Source organism: Sturnira hondurensis, unplaced genomic scaffold (assembly GCF_014824575.4).
Source record: "Sturnira hondurensis isolate 20B ecotype Veracruz unplaced genomic scaffold, ASM1482457v3 Scaffold0002597, whole genome shotgun sequence".
Lineage (NCBI taxonomy): Eukaryota > Metazoa > Chordata > Mammalia > Chiroptera > Phyllostomidae > Sturnira > Sturnira hondurensis.
Genome location: NW_028075228.1, coordinates 2,176,638 through 2,200,380, shown reverse-complemented (window position 1 = coordinate 2,200,380; position 23,743 = coordinate 2,176,638). Strand labels below are relative to the sequence as shown.

At 51.9% G+C, this 23,743-nt stretch overlaps 1 protein-coding gene and 1 long non-coding RNA gene across 4 annotated transcripts in view; one reads left to right on the top strand and one right to left on the bottom strand.

Moving 5' to 3' along the window:
* Window positions 1–408: 408 nt before the first annotated feature.
* Window positions 409–14,587, top strand: LOC118982983 (uncharacterized). The gene is made up of 3 exons (XR_005065625.1): window positions 409–421; window positions 4,870–4,873; window positions 14,507–14,587. It is a non-coding gene; the product is annotated as an uncharacterized LOC118982983 (long non-coding RNA).
* CA5A (carbonic anhydrase 5A) overlaps window positions 12,809–23,743 on the bottom strand; it is a 36,665-nt gene continuing 25,730 nt past the window's right edge. Inside the window, exons 4-7 of one of the 3 annotated variants that reach the window (XM_037040214.1) lie at window positions 22,807–22,902; window positions 22,590–22,652; window positions 16,119–16,274; window positions 12,809–13,207 (exon numbers count right to left, since the gene is read on the bottom strand). In XM_037040214.1, the coding sequence (XP_036896109.1) occupies window positions 13,064–13,207; window positions 16,119–16,274; window positions 22,590–22,652; window positions 22,807–22,902 (459 nt within the window). In that variant the 3' untranslated portion in view covers window positions 12,809–13,063. Of the gene's footprint in view, window positions 13,208–16,118; window positions 16,275–20,811; window positions 21,128–22,589; window positions 22,653–22,806; window positions 22,903–23,743 lie in introns of those variants that run through there. The other 2 variants (XM_037040216.1, XM_037040215.1) reach the window with 2 other exon arrangements.

Genomic DNA, 23,743 nt, shown 5'->3' with positions numbered 1-23,743 from the left:
GGGCTGGTTTAAGAGGGTGTGGGGCGTTGTGCTCCCATTGGTTCTCTCTGTGTGTGTTTTGTTTTGTTTTTGTCCTCCAGTTAATCTGTGCTCTTTTCTGTCTTTGCAGCTCTCTCGCCCCTCAACTACTAACTCACTTCTCTCCACAGCCACCGCTGATTTTGATTTGTGACACTCCCTCCTTCAGAGGAGGCAACTGTGGGGATCCCAACAAACCCCGGAAGAGTTTTTTCACTTCCCTTTTTCTTAAAGAGACTCGGCTAGGAAAGGCTGCTTCAGAAAAGGGGCATTTGCATAATGACCTTAAGCATTTCACCTTAGCATTAGTTAGAAGACTCCAAGGATGCTTACTGCATTACTCGGGGTGGGGGGTGGGGGGTCCCAGTGTTCCGAGTTGCCTGGCGAACAATTACTTGTGTGTGTTTGGCTGTTTTTCAAGCAGCCATATGTCACCCGTTCTCACTTCTGAGATCTAAGACCCCAATTTCCCCGTTTCTCTGTTGTACAAAAGGCCCTATATACCCAATGTTGCCTCACTGTCTTTGAAATTGTCATGCACGTGTGAATTCCTCGTGTGTACATATTAAAATTTTTATTTTCTCCTGTTAGTCTGCTGTGTGTTGTTTGAGTTATTTGACCAGCCAGAACTCAAGGGGAAAGGGGACAGTCTCCTGGGCCGAACAGCAGCAATCCACATACTGGGTGTTTAGCTGGGCCAGGATTTATAGATACTTTATGTCATTTAACTCTTGAGTCAATATTAGTTAGACCGTACTAATGGTGTGCATTTGTGCTGGAGAAATAAAGCAGTTAGTAATTTACTAAGTGGCCAAGCCAGCTTCAGACCTAGGGTGAGCGTTAAATCGTAGCTTCAGTGCTGGGGTCCCACTGTGCCTCTCACACAGGCCAGCAGGCCTCCTGGCCTCTGGGAGCAGACCTGCGAGTGCTTGGATTCTTTCTATTTAAAAAAAAAAGCTATATTTCAGCCCTGGCTGGTGTAGCTCAGTGGATTGAGCATGGGCCTGTGAACCAGAGGATCACGGTTCAAATCCCTGTCAGGGCACATGCCTGGGTTGCAGGCCAGGTCCCAGCAAGGGACACATGAGAAACAACCATACACTGATATTTCTCTCCCTCTCTCCTTCCCTTCCCCTCTAAAGATAAGTAAATTTTTTTTTAAAAGCTGTATTTCAGCTCCTCCTGGTGGCTCCTCACAGATTCACTGCCCTTGATTGGAACAATCCCCCATTCTTGTGAGAAAAGGACTCTGTGACCTTCCTACACAGAATCTTTTGTGGCTGCATTCAAATGCTCAGGAAGGCCACCCAACTTTCTGAAGTTCACAGGGCAGTAGTGTCTATACCTCCAGGTGGTACCCAAAGCGCTGGGTGTTTCTGAGTGATGGTGAGAGGCAAAATGGGAGACTATAGAGCTAGAGATTTCACTCAGGGCTCAGCTAAGTTATTAAAAAAAAAGGAGTTTGTGTTTCAGGCACTGGGCTTATGACCGGCCACTGTGAGGGGTGTGCCCTGCATCTCAGCTTCGTCCTCTAGCTCGGCCCTGTCTGTGTGCTCCAAAAGGGCGCTCTGTTTCCCGAAGATCGCGAAGCAGCAGCAGCAGGAAGCTGACGAAGAGTCCAGACCTGCTCATCAGCAGTCGGGTGGCTAAATAAAATGTATCATGACTGTACAATAGATATTAGGCAACCACCAAAAGGAGTGAAGAAGCATTAACACACGCTACAGCAGGGGTGAACTGTGAAAACAATACATTCAGTGAAAGAAGCCAGACACGTGGAACTGTATGGTTCTGTTGATACAAAATGCCCAGAAATGGTCAATCGACAGTGACAGAAAGGGCATTGGCAGTTGCTGGGGACTGCGGGAGGAAGACGGGGAGTGACCCGGTTTCTCTGTGGGGTGATGACTTGTCTTGGAACCAGATGGTGGTGATGGCTGCACAATACTGTGACTGTGCAGATGCCTCCGAAGTGAGTGGGACACAAAGCCGACAGAAGCTGCCAAGGGGTGTCCATGCAGAGCCAACTGACGGCTGGAGGGAGGGACAGGACAGGTGTGATACTGCCCTGGTGACACAGGGTGCAGCCAAGAGGGGGACCCCATAAAGGGATTTGGAATGGTGTCCAGAACTCAAGGTGTATAGGAATTATTGGAGAGACATAGAAGATGTCCTCACCCCTTCCCCCCACAGATGTGAGTTGGGGGAAGGGACACAGGGAGCAGGAGCATGCAGGGCTGTATTGTATAGCCACATCCTTGCAGCTAATCCATGGCATGGCCATTTAACATATCTATAGCCTTTGGCGGGTCACTTGGATATGTTAAATGGCTGTGGCCAGGCTTAGAGACAGGGGGATGAAGTCACTTCCTCCCAAGCTGTAACTGGGAGAAGATTGGCTCCAGGACATGGGGTCACACCTGCCCAGACTCACCATGGCAGCCCAGTAAACTTGCAATAGTATAGAAATACTGGCACTTGTAACTGTTGTGGGAGGAGTCGGAAATAGGGGTACAGAGGAAGATTGGCGCGGGGATTTAAACCCAGATACGGCAGGCATTGGAGAGAACGCCATGCGGTTTTGGGCAGAATGAGGACCCCCTCTTTCCCAGGTGGAGGGGAGAACCATGTGGCTTTGCCAGAGTGGGGACCCCTGCAGCCAGGTGGAGAAGAAAGCCACGTGCTTTTGGCAGAGTGAGGACCCCTGTAGCTTTGGTAGAAGAGACCCACGCGGCTTTGGGGTGCTCCCTTTGGCTGCGTGGCCTGGGAAGCAGGAGAGACTCGCCTGGAAAACGGGTACAAAGAACTCTTGCCAGTGGACCTGAGAAGGTGCCACATGACTTTGGATTAATTGGAGATCCTGCCTGGACGGCGACACAGCTGATGGTACCAGCGGCCTGGAAAAATGGACACGTGCTCTTTTCCTGAGTTAAGGTACCCCGAATCAGGGCAGGGGAGAAGNCCACATCCTTGCAGCTAATCCATGGCATGGCCATTTAACATATCTAGAGCCTTTGGCGGGTCACTTGGGTATGTTAAATGGCTGTGGCCAGACTTGGAGCTAGGGGGATGAAGTCACTCTCCCTCCCAAGATGTAACTGGGGGGCAGGTCCCCTGAGTTACAGCGCCTGCGTGGGAGCTTGGAGAAGATTGGCTCTAGGACATGGGGCCATACCTGCCCAGACTCACGATGGCAGCCCAGTAAACTTGCAATAGTACAGAAATACTGGCACTTGTAACTGTTGTGGGAGGAGTCGGAAATAGGGGTACAGAAGAAGATTGGCGCGGGGATTTAAACACAGATACAGCAGGCATTGGAGAGAACGCCATGCGGTTTTGGGCAGAATGAGGACCCCCTCTTTCCCAGGTGGAGGGGAGAACCATGTGGCTTTGCCAGAGTGGGGACCCCTGCAGCCAGGTGGAGAAGAAAGCCACGTGCTTTTGGCAGAGTGAGGACCCCTGTAGCTTTGGTAGAAGAGACCCACGCGGCTTTGGGGTGCTCCCTTTGGCTGCGTGGCCTGGGAAGCAGGAGAGACTCGCCTGGAAAACGGGTACAAAGAACTCTTGCCAGTGGACCTGAGAAGGTGCCACATGACTTTGGATTAATTGGAGATCCTGCCTGGACGGCGACACAGCTGATGGTACCAGCGGCCTGGAAAAATGGACACGTGCTCTTTTCCTGAGTTAAGGTACCCCGAATCAGGGCAGGGGGAGAAGGGAGCACTGTGGTAGGTGGATATCCTAAAGGATTTTGATATTTGAATGAAGACCTTAGGTCTGAATGGCATTAAATAAACATTTCCTTTCCTTTTCACAAATCTCTGGCATTGAGAGATGTCTTTCCAATTGGCGACTAAGGATCGGGCCCAGTAGGTGGTCCGGAGAGTATTAGTATACCATCCTCTGGAGTCCAGGCCCGGTGTATCTGTTCCGTAATACTGAGAGGTGCTGAGGTGGCCTCCACAAGGTGATCCTGCAGACACTGATAGAAGCTTGCACATCATCAGGACCCAGGGTTTCCTCCCCCCGGGGCTGTCCATCTCCAGGACATTTGGCACCTTGTCATTTCCTCCATCATGGGGTGAGGGGCAGGGGTGATGAGCTATCTCCAGTGGTCAGCCAGCTCCTGGTGGCCAACAGGAAGGAAGTGGCAAGGACTGGGTGAGGGGGCTTCAGCACTGTGTGTCCTGTCCCTGTTGACAGTTTCATCCCAAGTGGGCATAGCCACCGGCAGGAAGGTCTCGGCTGCCTCTGCTCTCAACCCCGTGTGACTGGTACACTTCCTTGGAAGAAACCAGATGAGATCCTGCTCACTGTGCCCGAAAGCTTCTGAGCACCCCATTCTGGGGGTGCAACACACGTCACCCCAATGGCACTCTGGCTGCCTGGGGCCCACCGGGCTACGTCTGCCTGCCAAGGGTCCAACCCCAGTGACGTCCATCTTTCTCCACTCAGCAATACATTTGTCCTTTTCAAAAAACTGCATTTTGCCCTTTGTCATTTCCAGAAATAGGTGGGAAATGAGAAAACAAGCTGCAACTAAACAAAAGTGGAGCTCACACCGTGACGAGGCGAAGTCAAGAGTTGCAGGGAACGGAGCGTGTCTGGCCGGATCAGCTCTCTCCTCCACCCCCAGCCTTCCAGGTCCACCAAGGGCAACTCCTTCCTCCAAACTGCTGGCACCGAACACTGCTTTATCCTCGATGCCTCACTTTCTCTCTTACCCCACAGCCAGCAGGGCTGGCTCACAGTACGCATGTCCCCAGCCTCCGCTGCTCTCACCCCCACTGCTGCACGGGCTGCTGGGGCCATTTGCAGGTTGCCTGCATCTCCCTTCCTTAAGAACAGGAGTGAGGTGTGCCTGCTCAGAGGGTCCTCTCCTCAAGGGAAGCCCCACCTCTACATGGTCCCTGAGGCTCTTCTGGGCCTGTCCCCTCTGTGTCCTCCTCCCTTGACACTGCTGTTTCCTCACTTCATCCTGGCCACCCTGGCCTCTCTGTTGCTCCGGAACTTTCCAGAAAGCATCCCATTTCTGCGCGGTTCACCCCCTGAACCTCTGAAAGTCTTAGCTCAGATGTCAACTTCCCAGTGAGGCCCCCTGGCTCTCTGCCTCCAGACTGCTTTTTCCGGAGCCCTGGTCACCCCCAGCATGCCCCTCACTTGTTTATGCCCCTCCGTCTCGGTGCTCCCTGCCCCAAGGACACAAGCTTCACCGGGGTCAGGGCCGGGGTGCTTTGTGGTTTCGGCCACTGATGGGTCCCACTTGTCTTGCACACTGACTTGCACTGAAAAAAATCAAGGACTATGTAAGGTGGATATACACGAAAACCCTCGTGTTTGATGTCTTTACCTTTGATTTTCGTTGATGTGTTCAGGAACCTAGAACCCCTATAGGGTGGGCCCCTCTGAATTTCCAGAATTCAGTAAAAAGGATCAGAAGATTTTACTTCGCTCAAAAATAATCCCCCTATTTCATTGTTGCTAAAAAAAAATACTCCACACTGACACAGGAAATTTTGACAAAGAGAATACTCTTGACATTGAAAAAATACACAGCCTCAATCTTCAAGGCAACAGTTGGTGAGTATATCCTAAGTATGGCGGAAACAGAAGATTTTTTTTCCTGTTGACGTACACTTGAACATTTCCATAGACACGGGAGCCAGGCATCCCTACTGCTCAGCCTCACAGGTGTAACTGAGCCTGTGTGTTAGTGGGTGTGAAGATAGGCTGACTCTCACACTGACCTTGTGCTGGACTGCAGGGAGCACTCACACCGTGCGCCACACGCCAGCCCTGAGCAGCGCGAGTGCTGGGGTAGGCGTGCGTGCACTGGGAAGCCGCTCTTGTAGTTCTGCAGAGTTTGGAGACACCTGCACTCTTTGGATTCAGGGTTTTCCGAGTTGGTCTCTCGGGCTACTTGGCCTTCCTCTCGGCTTTTTGGACACAAGGCCACAGGGCAGATGTCACACGCACCAGGCCAGGGACGGGAGGTCAGATTTTTGAAGGCAGATTTGGGAGGTGAGAACTCAATTCTGTACTTTAGAAGTGTTCACCACCCTACACAAGGCCTCCTATTGTGAGGGTCCAGAAACTGTGGCTGACCCACGTGACTCCATGCTGCCCCATGCTGCTTCCGGTTACTCTGTGCTGATCCACACTGAGCCACACCTGTCCCCCTCACGCACTCTCACGCACATCAGTAGGATACGCAGCAGCACACAGGAGAGGCGACCTCTCCTAGGGTGGTGTCAAGGAAAATATCGAGAAAGAGGAGGCACTTGAGCTGAGCCTGAACGGTGAAAAGAGTTCACAAGCCGAGCTGAAGGGGAAGGGCATTCCCAGGAAAGAGAACAGCATGACCTGAGGTACAGAGGTAAGAGTGCACACTGCCGACTGGGGACGTCAAGGAGTACTGAGCTTTACAAGCTGGAGCACCTCACTCACTTTCTACCAGGTGAATGCTTATTTGGTGCTGAGAGCAACTGAGGACTCTGCCCTCATAGGGCTTACCTCCCAGGGTGAGAATCAAGCAGCGAACAGCTAACAAACGTGGTAACAAGCTAACGGTGGACATAGATGAGTCTGGATCCACGTAGTGGGGGTAGAGGGTGTCAGGGAGGCCTATGGTCAAGGCATAGGCTGAGGAGGAGATCGAAGGTGCGGGCGACCTGCGAACAGCTTTGGGGGCAGGAAGCCAAGAGGAGAGTCTTAGGCTCAGAAGTCGACGTGAGAGAGGCTTGTGCTCAACTCCAAGTGTAATGGGAAGCCTTGATTTTGAACAGGGAAGCAGAGAGTCAAGTTGACGTTCCCCTCTCCCAAATCTCAGCACTGTTAAGAGAATGGATTAGGTGGCAATGGGGAGGAGCTGGAAAGAAGGGGTAAAACCAGAAGGCTAGCGAGGTAATTCCGGCTGGAGATGGCGCTGTCTCATGCCAGTAGCAGAGGACATGGAGACCAGTGAGTGGGTCTGGAACATGCACTAGGGTAGGGGGTGCAGCCAACAGGACCCACTGACGCTGGGATGCGGGGGCAGGGGGTGGGGAGAGGTTTCCCCCAGGCTGGCCTGAGCGCTGGCTGGATGGAGGTGCCTTTACTGAGATGGGGTTGGTGAGTGCCTTTCAGCAAAAGGGACAAGGGACTCCTTTATCGCTGGGGTACGGGTATGCGCCAAGTGCAGTCTGGGGGTTCCTAGGGAGGCCTCTGGGAGTGGATGTTTCAGCTGAGAGCAGAAGGAGAAGCAGCAGTCAGTCGACCAGGTGGGAGAGGGGGTGTCCAGGCTGGCCGGGACCAGCTGTGCGGAGCAGCTGCATTCCTCATGGGCACAGAATGCGCAGCCTGGAACGGAGGGGCAAGTGGGCAGGGTCACTGCCTAAGAACTGTGGGTTTGGCCCCCTGGGGGGCAGTAAGGAGGGGATTTAGTCAGGTCTTCGGCCCACTCTCACTCCACCGCCCAAGAATGAGTAGGAGAAAGGGAGGGAAGGGAAGGAGGGACAGCCACTTGCCACGAACCTGCAAGCTTCTCACACATTTGTATTTCTACAAAATGAGAAAATAACATAAAAGCAAAGGGAGGAAGCCTTGAACTTTACAAGTTGGGCCAGAAATGCTACGACACAACCCCAAATCACAATGGTGTCACAGTGAGAGCCATCCCAGGAACCCCCAGACCTTGACTTCCACGCCTGGCTGCCGCTCCGGACAGGGAGTGGAAGTGCCGGTGTTTGTTTTACTGCGCTGCGCTTTGAGGGCTGAGAGCAACGTCTTTCCTCCCAGGGCATCGCATCAGGCTCCGTGTGTGCTTCCCGGGGAAAATCTGCATCTCAAGGCTAATGCCGGTTTTTAAAAAATAACTGACATGGGGAACATCTACCAGGAGACAAAGACATTTGTGCATTCAGAGGAAAGCACGCTACCTGGCCTTGGAATTCTCGCTGGGGCACGGCACTCCTGTGTGACCAATGGAATGGAGCTCAGGACCATGCGATCCTCGCTCCCTCCCGCAAGGCTCCTCTGGACACCGGGGCTTTTCTCTGTCCCAAAGTCCCTGTTGAAACGGCCCAGGGAGAACTGACACCTGGCTGCTCTCCACACTCTCCCACTCAAAGGCCCCACCCTTCTCTCACTCCTTCCCCGTCTGAGGACGCAGCTCTCACAACAAGCTGCAGGAGGTGTGAGCAGGTGCCTTTTTGGTGTGGAGTTTGTAAATACAACTGCAGCTTATAATAGAATACAATTCTCACTAAAATGTCAAGTTCAGGACTTCGTGTTTTTGCTGTAAGGCTGCATTGCTTCTTTCATTTAACTGAGCGCATCAGAGAGGGCAAAAGCGAAACGCAGCATGGGCCCCAGAAGACGGCCGGTAGTCCAGAGATCGCAAGAGTTGGGACCCCTCAAGTGAACCTCAGTTTCCCCACAAGGGTAATTTCATAGAATTTTTGTAGAACTTATTATAACAACCGAATAGGATTGCCGTGGTCTCATCCCTGGCCACGCAACCCAGTGGCTCAGGGAGCTTGGCGAGAACCCTCCCTCAGACCCAGGGTGACACGAGCACTGAGGGTCAGGGCTGGGCCCTGTGGTCTGGACGCACGGAGGGGTCCAGGACTGCTGGATACACGTGAGAACACTCAGCCCTCGTCTGTCTGGGAGCACGGCCAGAGCCGTGTGGACTGTGACCGGCAGGGGCGCACCCTGCTGTCGGGCGAACTCCCAATGGACGATTTTTAAGTACACAGGGACAGCAGCTTAGAAGTTGAACAAAAATGTGTCTGTTTTGACCACGTTCCTTTCTCAAAATTTATTTTGACTCCTTCCAGCTAATCCTCTTGCACCCAGCATCATCACCAAACTCAATCCTTTTAGAGCCAGACGTATTTTATTTTAAACCACTTTTGTTGGGAATGGATTGCCTGCGGCTGCCTCAGGAAACGGGGTCTGCTTCTCTTGGTGGCGCTGGCTCCCTGGGGCCAGTCTGTCTCCTGATGCGCTTTGCAGGCAGCTAAGGAACGAGGCCAGGGAGGGCCTGTCTGCCTGGCCTCCGCTGAGCACCGGCTAGGCGACCCCTGTGACATCCGGATTCGGCAGCCCCGCACCCCTGTCAGTGCGTCCTGGGGCTCTGATCTCCCGCCTGCTTTTCCTCCTCCTGGAAGTGCCCTGGTGGGCCAGCACCCCAGGGGGCCTTGCTTCCTTTCCCCAGAAGCTCAGCAACTGAGCTCTCAAGGGCCTGAGCGACACAGTCATTTAAATCGACGGACAAGGTACATCCTGTGAAGTGTGTGAAGGGTTTAAAGTGCATGAATATTGCATGTTCCCCTCAATGGTGCTTCACATACAAACAGACCCACGGAACAAATGCCCTGGTTCAGACAGAGAGCTGCACAGTCCAGCAAGGGCCACTGGCTGGCCATGTGTGGCATTTTAGTTTTAACTACTTAAAACTATATACAATTAAAATTCAGCCCCGAATCACCATGGCCACATTTAGAGTGCCCACTGGCCATAGGCGCCCAAGGGCTGCTGTATATAAGACAGTGCGGCTCTGGATGATTCCACCACCACAGAAAGTGCTAGAGGACGGCACAACTCCAGGACACGCCCCATACTGCCCCCCGCCCCTCCCCTGCTCCACTGAACCTTCCCCAGTCCGCCCTGCCCCCCCAAACAAAGACCAATCTCACGGCTGCTGCATGCGGCTTGGCTGAAGTTGCTACAGACAGGTTTTGCCTATACAGTCCACTGAATAACAAAATAGCCCAAGATGATCACATCCTGATCCCCAGGACCTATGACTATGTGACCTTACATGGCAGAGGGCCTTCGCAGGGGTGGGTAAGTTAAGGGCTTGAGAGGAGACATTATCCTGGATATCCAGTGGCCCAATGTCCTCACAGAGTTGTTGTAAGAGGGAGGCTGGAGGTCACCAAGTTGTGGCCATGGTTACAACAGTCGTACAGCCCACCTCACTAGAGCCTCGAGAATGGCTACATTTTCTCAAAGGACGAGAAAACGTTTTGGGTACAAACCAAACTTGAAAACATCTCCTTCCCTCTCGGATACCACATGTCCCTGACGAGCGAAGCTGTCCACCCGTCTGGAGTCCTGTGCCCGATGGGACACCCATGCCCGACCCACCACTAATGCATCCCAACTTCTCTGTTTTGTGGTGAAACAAAACTGACTCTGGGGCCTCTCTAAACCAACATTAAAGCTTGTTGTGCTGCTGTGGACAGAGCATGGGAGTATGACAGGTGCTCGTGAGCAACTCTGCTTTCCCAGGAAAGCACGTGTATGAGGAGGACACTCAGGACTGCTTTCTCCGTGGTAGGGGCCAGCACACTGAGTACTCAAGGCCAGACTGTGAACTGTTGGTACCATTAGACGTTCGGTGATTGGGAAAGAAATGTGAATCCCTGCCAAAACAAACCACATTCATAATATAGGTTCTCTTTGATTTTAGATGTTACTTGGGGCCTATAATGAGTACATTTATTTTTTAAGGATTTTATTATTTATCTTTAGAGGGGAAAGGAGGGAGAGAGGGAGAGAAACATCAATGTGTGGTTGCCTCTCCCATGCCCCCTACTAGGTGTTGAGGGCAAGGGGAACTAGCCAGAACATAGCTGTAAGGAAGCAAAAGGTGTTTTACTAAGGCTAAGAGGCTCCGGGACACGCCCGAAGAACAGGGTGTGTTCCAGGATGTGGGTTAAGAGCAAAGGTTAGTCAGGCAGATAGCCATCTGGACAGTCACTAGGGAGGGAAACTTTGCCCCTGTGCACGAGCTCGACTGACCAATCAAGTAAAGGAGCACGAGCCAGTGCCCGAGTTAACTCACCAATGATCAGTAACCCTATTGTGCCCCTGAGCCAACCGCTAACCGCCACATCTGCTTCTGTATCCAGCTTGCTTGCGCGCCTCCATAAAACCCTAAGCCTGTAAGCCTTTGGCGCGACTCTCATTTGCAGCCCTTGCGGGCACCGTGTCTCCGGACACTTTGGAGAGTTCGCCCCTGCGCAGGTTAAACTTGGCCAATAAAGTAACATCTTTGGAACCCCGAAAGTCTCCGACATTTGTTCTCGCGGTTGGTGAATGCAACACTAGGGACCTGGCCTGCAACCCAGGCACGTGCCCTGACTGGGAATCAAACTGCGATCCTTTGGTTCACAGGCCTGAGCTCAATCCACTGAGCTACACCAACCAGGGCTACATTTATTCTTCAATTTCCCAAAAGGAGATGGAGTGTAACGATGCCCCTTGGTAGACAGAACAGCATTTGCTTATTTTTCTGTGGTGTTCTTCCCGGTTTCTCTGCCAGTAAGATAATGTCGGAAGACAACGTGACTAGGCAGTTGTTGAGCCGCATCTCCACCAGAGGAGAATATCTGAAGTGCTCCCAAATGAAAACTCTGTCCTCAGTTAGGGTGTTACTCAGCCTCCAAAAGGGAGAGGAAGGGCGGTCTACACGCTGCAACACGGATGAACCTTGCCCAGTGAAGTAAGGCGTCACAAGAGGACGCACATGGCGCTGTTCCATTCGCATGGATTTCTAGAGCGTTCCGGGTCGCGGAGACAGGAGGTAGAACGGTGGGTGCCAAGGGCAGGGGGAGGGAAGGATGGAGAAGTTTTTTTCATTGGCACAGAGTTTCAGTGTTATATGAAGAGAGCTATGGTGATGGGGGGTGGTGGTAATGATGCAACATTGTGAATATACTTAATAGCACTGAAGGAGACACTTAAAATGGTTAAGACCATAATTTTTGTGTTATGTGTATTTCACCACAATTAATTAAAAAGAAACAACAAGGAGAAACCATGGGCACAATATCATGGCGGCAGGTCCTGAGCAGCTGCTTTGAAGAGGGTTACGGCTTTGAGGTCAGAGGCAGGGGCTGCAAGCTAAGGGACGCAGACACCTCTGGAAGCTGCAAAAGGTAAGGAGGTGGATTTTCCCCTGGGGCTTCTGGAAGGACCCAGCCCTGCCGACAGCCTCAATTGGGGCTTCTGTCCCCCAGAACAGTGAGACAACACACTGCCCTCGTTGTAAGGGCACAGCTGGCGATTGCCATGGGCTACACTGTCCCCCGCCCCCCGCCCCAATTCATATGCAGAAGCCTTCACGCCCACCGTGTCTGTATTTGGAAACCGGACTTGTAGACGGTAATTAAGGTTGAATGAGGTCATAAGGGGTCATGATTTGATGGGATTGTGGCTTTGTAAGGAGAGGAAGAGAGAGAGTTTACTCTCTGCGTGCACAAGCAGAGGCACGGGGGGGGGGGGGGGGCCCTGTGAGCCACAGCGAGGCATCGCGCCAGACTCGGGCAGTGCTGGCACCTTGATCTCAGGCTTCCAGGCTCAGAACTGTGGGAAACACACTTCTGTTGTTTAACCCCCCCCGGTTTGGGGTCCTTCGTCGGAGCAGCCCCAGGACAGACACACCCAGACATTTGGGAATTGGGTGAAAGGACATTGGCCCAGACACTGTTGCCCGGGAACCACGGGGTGGCCTTGAGTGCCCTGGAGAAACAGAAGGCACGTACCTGGGGAGAGGAAAGCACGGACCTCAGCCCCCTGAAGCTGCCGTGCACTGCTGTGAGTCCCATGAGAAAGTTTGTGTCCCTGATAAACACGCCCTGTCATGCTTAAGTTTCTTTGAAGTGATTCTTTTCATCAGAACTGGAACGTACCTTGAGTAAAACAACAATTTCTGTCCCTCTTTTTAAAAAATTTTTTTCAAGATTTTATTTATTCATTTTAAATATGAATATAATGTCTAAAAGGAGGAAGAGAAGGAGAAAGAGAGAAACATCACTGTGTGGTTGCCTCTTGAGCGCCCCCTCCTGGGCGCCTGTCACGCAACCCAGGCCTATGTCCCCATCGGAAATGGAATCGGCAATCCCCCGGGTTAGCAGCCGGTGCTCAATCCGCTGAGCTGCACCAGCCGGGGCTGTGTCCCTCTTTTTAATTTCAGAGATTGCATATGATCAGACTTTCAGAGATTGCATATGTGAGACTTGAAGTTCTACCCATCGACTTAGATGTTACACATTTAGGATGTGGCGCTCTCTTTTGTGGCCTGGAAGGATGAACGGACCTTCCGCTTCATCAGGGGCTGAAGTGGGCGGTAATTGTTTACCATCATCTTCTGTTCTTCACCAGGCGCAGAAAACAGGAGCGTGCGAAATTGGCCCAGCTGGAATAGAGAGGTACCAGAGTAATCTGGGTGCAGGGACAGAGTGAGCCAGCTCCTGGGTGTCCCTCGTGCCTTGTGTAGTCCCCTCCCACACAGAGTCAGGGATGCCCTGTGTGGCCAATACGATGTGGCAGAGGTGACTCCTGAGCAACATCAGGAAAGGCTTTGTAGCTTCCCCCAGGGTCTTTTTGGATCACTCGCTCTGGAGAAGCCCGCTACCATGTTGTGAGGACACGCCAACAGTCCCATGGGGAGGCCACATGGGGAGGGACTGAGCCGACAACCAGCACCAGCTTGCAGGTTACTCTCGTGAGCCACTTTGGGAGTAAATCCTCCTACCCAAGGTGAGCCTTTCAGAAAACTATAGCCCTAGCCAACAGACTGCAACTCCACAAGAGATTCTGGGCCAGAACCACCCCGAATTCTGACCCATGGCAACTCTGAGAGAAAACAAGTAATGATCATTTTCTTAAGCTGCAAGTTTTGGAACTATTTGTTACATGGCGATGGAGGACTAATACATACAATATAAATGCTAAAGTAATAGCTGATTCACTTTTCACTCAAGGAACTAAAAGATTATTTTTAATGTATCATCTCATTTGTGCTCAGAAAGTACTTATGAGCTCAGTGAGAATAACTCACACGTTTAATTAATACAGAAGTGACATTTTTACCCTCACGGTGCCCACTTATTGAGCAAGTTAGATCCTCATGGTTGATGAAGCGCCCTCTAGAGTTGTGTAGGGTGCGGTGCACACCGTCTCCCAGGCACTCAAGCTCAGTGCTCTTGCTTTGCTCCTGTTTTCAGAAATGCAGCCTTTCTCTTCTCCTCCACTTGCCAATCTCCTTCCTACTCTCCAGGGGGTGCACACACCACCTCCCCAGCTCCCCTGGTCAGGCTAAGGGACTTCTGCTCTGTATTTTTGTTTATTTCCTTACCACCTGCCTTAAAACTACCCCCTTCCTGCCCTGGCTGGTGTAGCTCAGTGGATTGAGTGCGGGCCTGCAAACCAGAGGATCGCGGTTTGATTCCCAGCCAGGGCACATGCCTGGGTTGCAGGCTGGTTCCCTGCAGGCCAACTCCCAGCAGGGGGACACATGAAAGGCAACCATACATTGATATTTCTCTCCCTCTCTCCTTCCTCTCTGAAGATAAATAAATAAAATCTTAAAAAAAAACTACCCCCTTCCCACCAGACAGCAGTTTGCAGAGACTGACATCATTGTTTTTGTATCAGCCTCTTCCTTCCTGCCTCCTCCCACCCTCTCCTGATACACACCTGACACAGAACGTAGTGCCAGAGGGGTCTTGGTGACGAGGGCCATTCTTCCATCAAGGCCTTCCTGGTGTCTGCAACAGTTCTGGTTTGGGGGTAGGCTAGGTAATCTGCAACCCACATCTCGATGGTGGGCCTCTCAAAGCAAAGGGCATCATTCCAGGACTTTTAAATAAAAGAATATTTTCGCAGACTCATGAGGCTGGGAGGACCTCTAAGAGAACATCCAGAGCCCTCAGAAAGAGTATAGCTGAGTCAGACGTGATAGAAACTGCTGTGACCGACCAGAAATGGCTGCCCTGGGCAGGGCAGTGGGATGGTGACTCCGTGCTTGCTGCGTAGTAGTCGTCCCTAAGTCCAAACTGCCCTAGCCAGACGGACTTCCTCCCGATTCTTGAGACTTCCAGACAAAAAGATACTACAGCTTTTACAAAATATATACATAAAATCTACTTCATTTAGAAAAAATAGAATATGGAGATAAGAAAAAGAAAATAAAAACCACTGCAGCTCCATGAGCCTGGGACGACGAGTAGCAACTTTCTGGTGTGTATCTACGTGCCAAATTATGGCGTCATCCAGTGAACACTCACTCACCTCCTCTCTGCCCCACTGACTGCGGCCTTGCCATTGTGACTGGCTCTGGCTGACAGGGTGTGAATGGGCATGATGCTAGCAGAAGCCTTAAGTGTGCACGTGCGGTTTGGCTTGCCTTTGCATTTTCATCCTTCGCTGTGAGAAGCAGCCCTTGGTAGTCACTGGTCCCGGGGGAAGGAGAGACACTGGGCCCGACCCAACCACCAACCACGGTCAGTGAGGCCCAGCCAACCGCAGTCTCACGTAGAGCCTCCCCGACAACCACAAGCAGGAAAAACCAAATGCTTGTTGTACGCTGTTGAGTTTGGGGTGGTTTGTTATATAGCATCGTTGTAGCAATAGTTGACTAATATACTCCTCCTAATATATCCTCCATATATAGCTCTGTAACTTCTGAATACAGCCTTTGAGATTTCTTACAACCCCAATTTCTTACTGGTCTATCGTCTAAAGGAGTGGAACAAACTAAGACGTTCTCTTCTCCCTCGACGGCCTGGCTTCTGCAGCGGCTTCCCCACACCCGTCTGTGGCCTCCCTTTCTCGGTTAATTTATTCACCAACAAATACCTATTGTGGGCCTGTTATGAGCAAGGACCTGGGTCACCATTATAATGTCACCTCTGTTCTTTTAAAGGAACTTCATCCTGGCAGACTGAAGAGGAAGCACGGACCAAGTTCCACCATTAGTCATTAGGGATGCTTGCCATGTCTGAACTCTAAACCACTAAAGATTAGATCAGCTAAAATGTCCCTGTTTCTCCCCATATCAGTTCCCTCTTCCTTTCCCTGCCCCTGCCTCCCATCCCTCTCTGTTTCTCTCAGATGTTAATACCTCAAAGTCAGAAGACTTGTGGTTTCTGAACCTCTGTCCAATCTCAACAAACTTGTATTTCAACTGGAAAATTCTTCTCGTGCAGGAACATCCAAAATGCACCCAAAGATAAAACCCATGATGCTTGCTCACAGTATCTCAGGGACACTTTCCGGCACTTTCTTCAGTGACGTCCCACTGCACCCCTCCAGGCACAGCTCACCTGGTGCGCCGCCACTTCAATGGGCTTCTTCAGGATGATCCAGGTGACTGACTCGGTTAGTGGGGGCGTGGTGAGCGAGCCCGGGTAGGTCCAGTAATCCTGGCAGTTGGGCAGCAGACAGGAGGGCTCAAAGGGGCCCACAGCTGCCCGTGCGTCCTGAGAGACAGACCACAGGCTGCGTCAGCGCCTGGGCAGAGATGCGGGGGCCCAGGAAGGAAGGGAATGGGGCTCGCTTCTTTATCTCCGAGATGTGTCCGCCATGTCGCTACGGGGGAAGTGTGCGCCCCAAGATAAAGGCTGTTGAGGCCACGGTTACCACACTGGGAAGCAGCAACAAGGACAAATGACTCTCGCAGCAGAACACGAATCCCCACTGAATGCTTGTGGTTTTTCTTTGAAAGTTATTTGCTTTCATAGGCCTAGGCTGTGAAAACATCACACTTTCAAAAATTGTGGTAAAGTAACATGCACAACATGAAGTCTACTGTTTGTGACCATTTTCAAGTCTGCGGCATCGAGCTCCTTCGCACCGCTACACCACCGTCCCCACCGTCCACCTGCAGGACCTCACGTCTTCTCAGCCTGGAACTGCCGCCGCTTAACACTCACACCCGAGGCCCCGGCACCCACCATCCTACTCTTTCTACTTTTTAAACATCCCTCACCCAAGGAATTATTGATTTTAGAGAGAGAGGAAGGGGTGGGGGTAGAGAGAGAGAGAGAGAGAGAGACATCGACGTGAGAGAGAAACATCGATCAGCACCTCCCGTACGCACCCTGACTGGGGATCAAACCTGCAACCTAGGCACGTGCCCTGACCGGAGACCGAACGCAGCCTTCTGGTGTGTGGGACGATGCGCCAACCAGCTGCGCCACCCGGCCAGGCCACCACCATCCTGCCCCCCGTGGCTGTGAATCCGGCCCCCGAGGAACCTTGTGTGAGGGGACTCATGCAGCACTTGCCCTTTTGTGACGGGCGTAGCTCCCTCAGCAGTAGGTCTTCAGGGTCCGTCTGGATTGCAGCCCGTGTCCGAGGTTCCTCCCTTTCTAAGGCCACACCGTGTTTATCCAGGCCTCTGTCAGCGGGTAAAGCTTGGGCTGCGTCCCTCCCTTGGCTGTGGTGAGTAATGCTGCCGTGAACCCGAATAAGCTGTGCTATCTCTTCAAGACCCAGCTTTCCATTACTTTGCGTTTATACCCAGAAGTGGAAGGGCTAGATCCTATGGGAATTCTGCGTTGAGTGTTTTGAAGAACTGCCAGACTGTTTTCCACCGTGGCTGCCCGTTTAAGACAGCTGAACGTCTCCTAGAGCAGCCGCCCCTGATGCAAGAGCCGTGGTAAGGACGTGCGCGCAGGAGGATGCCCTGCGTCGAGCCTGTTCCCTGACTCTCATGCCAGAATCCCCCGTACCACCGGGAGCGGGTGGGAACGATGGACCCAGACAGCCGTTCTTGGCCGCTGGGTGCCCGGATCTCTGTGCTGCTCCCATGGGGACTCCTGCCGGCACATTCTGCTTGGAACCCCTTGTTCTGAACTTCAGAATTCGTGTTCGCTCACTTTCTGTGCTTCATAAAGGATGTGGGGAAACCTGCCTTTCTGAGTTCCAAGGGAGGCCGCTGACAGACGCCAGCACCGACTCGCTCACTCACTCACTCACTCACTCGCAGCTGTGTGCGTTGCGCACCCACAGTGAGTCTGACTCTATCTTAGGTGCTGGGGTACAAAACCACCCACCTGCCCTCGGGGCACTTGCCTTTTACAGGAGGGTAGCAATAGCATGCCAAATAATAAGGATGTACCTAGCAGTTTACACCGTGATAAGCATGATGGAGGAAAATAAAGCAGGGTAGTGTGTGTGGGGGGGGCGGGTTTAAGGGGGTGGACCTGAGGCCTCACTGGGAGAGTGTCACCTGAGCAAAGACAGGGAGGAGGTGGCAGAGAGGCTATGCAGGTTCTGGGGTGGACAGAGTGGAGGCCCCGAGAGGCTAGAGGAACAGCAAAGAGGCTGGCATGAATAAATGAGACCAAAAGCAATAAAAAGAGATGTGGTCAGGGGAGCCTGCAGGTGGGGACACCCCTGCTTCTGCTCAGGGCTTGGGACCACGGAGGAAACCCACCAGCAAAGGCAGGAGCAAGGGGCCACTATCCTGGTGCTGCCCGGCACAGCGCCAGGCGTGTGAAGAGGAAGGAGGGCCTCTGGGCCACTGTCTGCCCCCTTGTAAGCCAAAGACACCTGAGCAAGCTTTTGCACGGATGGGAAATGATCCCCCAGGGTCCCTTGGGTTGACAGGCCCAGGATGGTGGCTTCTGCCCCTCTGTGATCAGGTGAGACTGGAGGCTGATGTAGGGCCAGGCCTGTCAGCAGCACAGCTTCCCTCGGATCCAGCCCGGGCTGGGCACTGCAGAAGGACATTCAAGCAGGAAGCAGACATCCTCTCCCCAGGAAGGAGGCCTCCCTGGGCATCAAATCCTTCCACCTGGCCTTCAAAGGCAAAAATCAAAGGACCCAGACACACTCGCGTGTACACGGACAGCTGGCTTTCATCAGCCAGAAACGGGCAATGCTAGGGAAGCTGCTGACAAGAAAGAAGTAAATTGGTTCACACTGCGTGTGCCAGGTGTCATTCCACTCTGTAACTGGTCATCTCGGAATGGCTTCAAAATAGCAGTACTGCAATCTCATTCACACAGCACAGAATTCACTCCTTTAAAGTATGCCATTGCCACGGCTGGTGTGGCTCCGAGGATCAAGTACGAGCCTGTGAACTAAAGGGTTGCCAGTTCGATTCCCAGTCAGGCCACATGCCTGGGTTGTGGGCCAGGTCCCCAGTAGGGAGTGCTCAAGAGGCAACCACACTTGATGTTTCTCTCCCTCTCTTTCTTTCCCTTCCTGTGTCTCTAAAGTAAATAAATAAAATCTTAAAAAAACCCGAAGTATTCAATTTATGGCTTTTAGTATATTCACAGAGAGATATGTGCAGCTCTCAGTCACCACAGGCAAGTTTAGAGTGTTTTCATCACTTCGAAAAAGAACTCCAGAGCCCTGGCTGGTGTAGCTCAGTGGATTGAGCGCTTGCCTGCTAACCACATGATCGCAGTTCGATTCCCAGTCAGGGCACATGCCTGGGTTGCAGGCCAGTTCCCAGGAGGGACTCATGAGAGGCAACCATACATTGATATTTCTCTCCTTCCCTTCCCTTCTAAAGATAAATAAATAAAATCTTTTAAAAAACCTTCCAGAAATAAAAAGGAGCCCCAGTAAGTGCTGTGTGGCTCTGCTGCCCCAACCTCTCCACACCACCCCACTCTGCCACAGGCCCCGCTGACCTGCTCTCCACCCAGGGGGATCTGCCTGTTCTGGACATTTCCCCTGTGTGGGACCATACAACGTGTGGACTTTTGTGACTGGCTTCTCTCACTCAGCTTATATCGTCAAGGTTCGTCCACGGTGTAGTGTGTGTTGGCGTTTCATTCTTTTTTATGGCTGCAGGGTATTCATTTCATTTTTGCTCTACTTAATTCCTGAAGGAAACAGGTCACCTATGTACCTGGGACAAAATGCAAAAAGTACTAGTGGGTGTACCCCCTGTCCTCCCTCTAGTGCCCAGCCCCAAAGGCTGCCAAACAGCTTCTGAGACTATTGCCTTGACTTTCCAGAACCACCCTTCAAGGGGTATTTTTATGTGATTGACAAAGAAAGGTAGATGAAAATGACTTCCTCAAATCCGTTAGACAGAACCCGGGTCCTGCGGGAGGTCTGCCTCAAAGTTGGAAGGAGAAGAGAAAGAGCAAGAAATTGGAGACCCATAGGAAGGAGTAATGACAGAAAACCTCCCTGACTTGACGAGGGAAGTAGACTCGCAAGTCCAGAAAGTGCAGAGAACCCAAAGAACAGAGAGAAACCCAAAGAAATCCCCATCAAGACACATATTAATCGAAATGCCAAAGCCTAAATACAAGAGAAAAGCAGTTAGTCACCGACAAGAGACCTCTAATAAGACCTTGAGCTGATTTCTCAAAAGAAACTTGATAGGCCAAAAGGGACAGGCAAGAACTATTCAAAGTGATGAAAAGCAAGGACCTACATCCGAGATGACTCTGTCCAGCAAAGCTGTCACTTAGAATGGAAGGGCAGATAAAGCGCTTCTCAGATAAGGTCAAGTTCAAGGAGTTCATCACCACCAAGCCATTATTATATGAAATGTTAAAAGATCTTCTTTAAAAAGAAGATAAAAACTATGAACAATAAAGTGGCAATAAATACATATCTATCAACAATTGAATCTAAAAAACAAAATAAACAAGCAGAACAGAAACAATCATAGATACAGAGAGCGTTTTGATGGTTGCCAGATGGGAGGGGTGGCAGGGGTGGGTGAAGAGGTGAGGGCATGAAGAAGTACAAACAGGTAGTTACAGCACAGCCAGGGGGATGTAAAGTACAGTATAGGAAATGGAGAAGCCGAAGAACATATATGCATGGCCCATGGGTGTGGACAATGGTGTGAGGATTGCCTGAGGGAGTGGGTGGTTGGGTGGAGGGGGACAAAGGGGGAAAACTGGGACAGCTGTAATAGCACAAACAATAAAATAATAATTTTTTTAAGAGCCAGGACTGGTTCCTCCCTCCGTGCAGGCTGCGGGGTGGATGCAAAGGCTGCAGATCACAAGGAGCAGCGGGCGGCCCCAGCACTCTGCTCACTGCCAGTTCCTTGCCAATTGTCTATGTGTTTCTAGTAAGGTTCCCGGGAGGTGTGTGTCCTGTCCTGAAAGCGTGTTAGCATTCGGAACAGCCTGTGATACAGAAAGCTCTCCCCCGGCGGGGCCCCCAAAGCCAGGCGGGGCCCCTTCTGTACGAGGCTGTCGGCCCTGCTGGCTGGAGTCTTAGGTGGGAGCCCAGGGCACAATCCGGACCACCAGCCATCACGGATACAGACAGTCCAGTTCCCAGCGGATGGGCGCCTCTGCCGTAAGCCTTCACTGTTCTCTTCTCTAAAATGCACATCCCACTGCAAAGGAGGGTTGGTGGCTCACAAAGAAAGCTCCATCCAGTACAACATGGCAGAATGACAGTGGGAGAAGAGGAAAAATCATGAGGTTTGGAGCAAATCGGTCGTCACCGAGGCTTGGGGGCAGGAGGCTTGACCGTACCAGGGCCACAGGACGGAATGCGTGGGGTGGGGCACTTTTCTGTGTGGTCCTAGGAGGGGGACCCAGGACTCTACACATTTGTCAAAACCGATAGAATGGACACCACCGAGGTGACTCGTAACGCTGCAAACTTTTTTAAAATTGACACAGAACCCAGGACAGAGCACAGACTGTGACAAGTGACTCTCGTGGATCATGCTTCCCAACCCGTGGCGCGTGGGCTGCTGCTTGCCAAGGTTGGGCCTTTTACGTCTTAAGATTCTAACTCATTTTTTTAGGTGAGGAAACTGAGGCCCTGAGATGATCATCAGGACCAGAATGGAGCCCAGGCAGCGTCTTCTGTCACTGCACTGACACCCTTTCTCCCATGCGGTTGGCCCAGGAGACCCTCAGTTAGCCTATGTGTGTGTGTGTGTGTGTGTGTGTGTGTGTGTGTGCACGCACTGCAGAGCCTTCCATAGAAGGAAAATGTCCCCGTGAGTAAACAGGACCTCGCAGCCAGCTCCTTTCTTTCCCACCAGGAGGCGGAGACCATGGCTTGTAGGGGGTGGATGCTGATGGGGAAAACATCCCAGGTTTACTCTGGCTGAAGACCAGTGAGGAAGAGGATACACTGAGCACCTTGACCTTGTGGAGTTTCTGAGCTGGCAGACATGGCAGTGGGGTGTGGGAAGGGTGATCTGGTCTCGGTCCCATAAGGCCCACCCAGAGGTCAACATCAAGGGGAATGCACCACACAGATCAAAGGACCCCTGTGAACCAACCGAGGAAGGGCTGACCCCCTGCTTTCCTGTGGAGCCAAGCTCACCATTGTTAAGACAGGTGGGAGCCCCAACCATCCACTTGTTCAAGGACTACGGTGACTGCTTCTGTCTCAGAAGGCTTTTGTTTGGGACCGAACAAATAAACTGCATTTCTTTGGAATTTCCACTTCTCCATCAAAGTCCTTTCTTAGCTGATGTTGGAGAAAAGCTACATTGTTGTCCTTGCCATCTTTTTGAATCATGTTTAATGCAACAAGGTGTCCAAGGGGAGCTGGGCCAAGATCTACTCTGCTACACAAGACAGGGTGGGGAGAGGACTTCCCCTCTCTGTGGTCTCCGTGCCCTCGGGGCTGGGGTGGTCAGGGGCACAATGACAGAGAGGGAGCCAGCTAGTGACACTTCTGGAGCTGCCCCAGTGCGCCCCATTTCCAGAGTGGGGCTCAGACCCTCTCTGCAACACTCTCCACCACACTAGTTGTTTCCCTCTCGCAAACGAGTCAATATTCTAGACAGTTTTGCCTCCCCAATTATGCTGATTTTGATATACGTAGCTTACCTTATGTTTTATTTCCGGCAAGACTTCCACCAACGTCTGCAGTGCCTCGTGATGGGCCCCCAGCTGCACAGCACAGACACACAAGTGTTCATTGAAAAAGGTGGGGGACAGGGCGCTGAGCACCCCTCGTTCTACGCAGGCAGCATTTCAAAAGACGTTCTTCTTTACTGTGCACCACTTTCTCCATTAGGAGAGCTACGCCCCAGCAAGAGAGTACCTTTAAAAATACGCCTATCACAGCCAAGCCATTCTCTCCCATTACAGCTTCTTTGTAGCTTTGGTATTTCGCAGAATTCCAGTGAACTAAATGCAGCTGAAACACAGGAGAAAGAGAACTTGCACCTATCACAAGACGGCAAGAAGTAAAGCTGTCACTGCCCCTCCGTGGCAGCCCCACCTGCCTACTCACTCATGCAAGGAGTTGGGTCGAGCTGCCGGCTCAGGAATGCCAGCGCCAGCAGCCTGCCTGGCGCCCCAAAGGGCTGGCAAAGTCACGCACAGCAAGCACCTCAGTGATTTCGGTGGGAGAGCAATAGGCTCATTTTGACTTTATAAAATAAAAATGGGTGGCTGGATTTCTTGCTATTTTTCGTATGCTTCAGATATCCTTGAATGTGGTTTGCTGGACCAAATAGAGGACTCTCAGTCAAATTCGGATTTTAGATAAACGACGAATAGTTGTTAATGCCCCAGAGACTGCATTTTTTCTGCCTTGGTCACCCTCCCTTGAACTTCCTCTAGGTCCTTATTTCGCATCCCTCCTTCCGTTTCCCCAAGTCCAGATTTGGCATCAGCATGGACCAGATGACACGGATTTAAACCAGGGGCAGGGAAACGGCTTGGGAAACAGGCTTTCCTGGGTCACTGGCAAGCGGGGGCAGAGCCAGGACCCCTGGGCCAGCTCTGGGTTCCCTGTGACAAGAGCGTGGATGTCAATGCTGGGTTTGGCTCAGAACCTAGAAGGGCCTGGGTGTCTATACAGACTTCCTCCTATGGGAATGAGTCATGGAGAAGGCCTTTCTGAATGGTGACCCAAACCCCGAGTCTTCAAGGACAGAGTCCAGCAAGCCTTCCCCACACAGTTGCTGGATCCCAGGGCCCCAGGATCCTCTGCTGGGGTGCTGGGTCCACCACCTGTGCTGCAGGTGGCACCT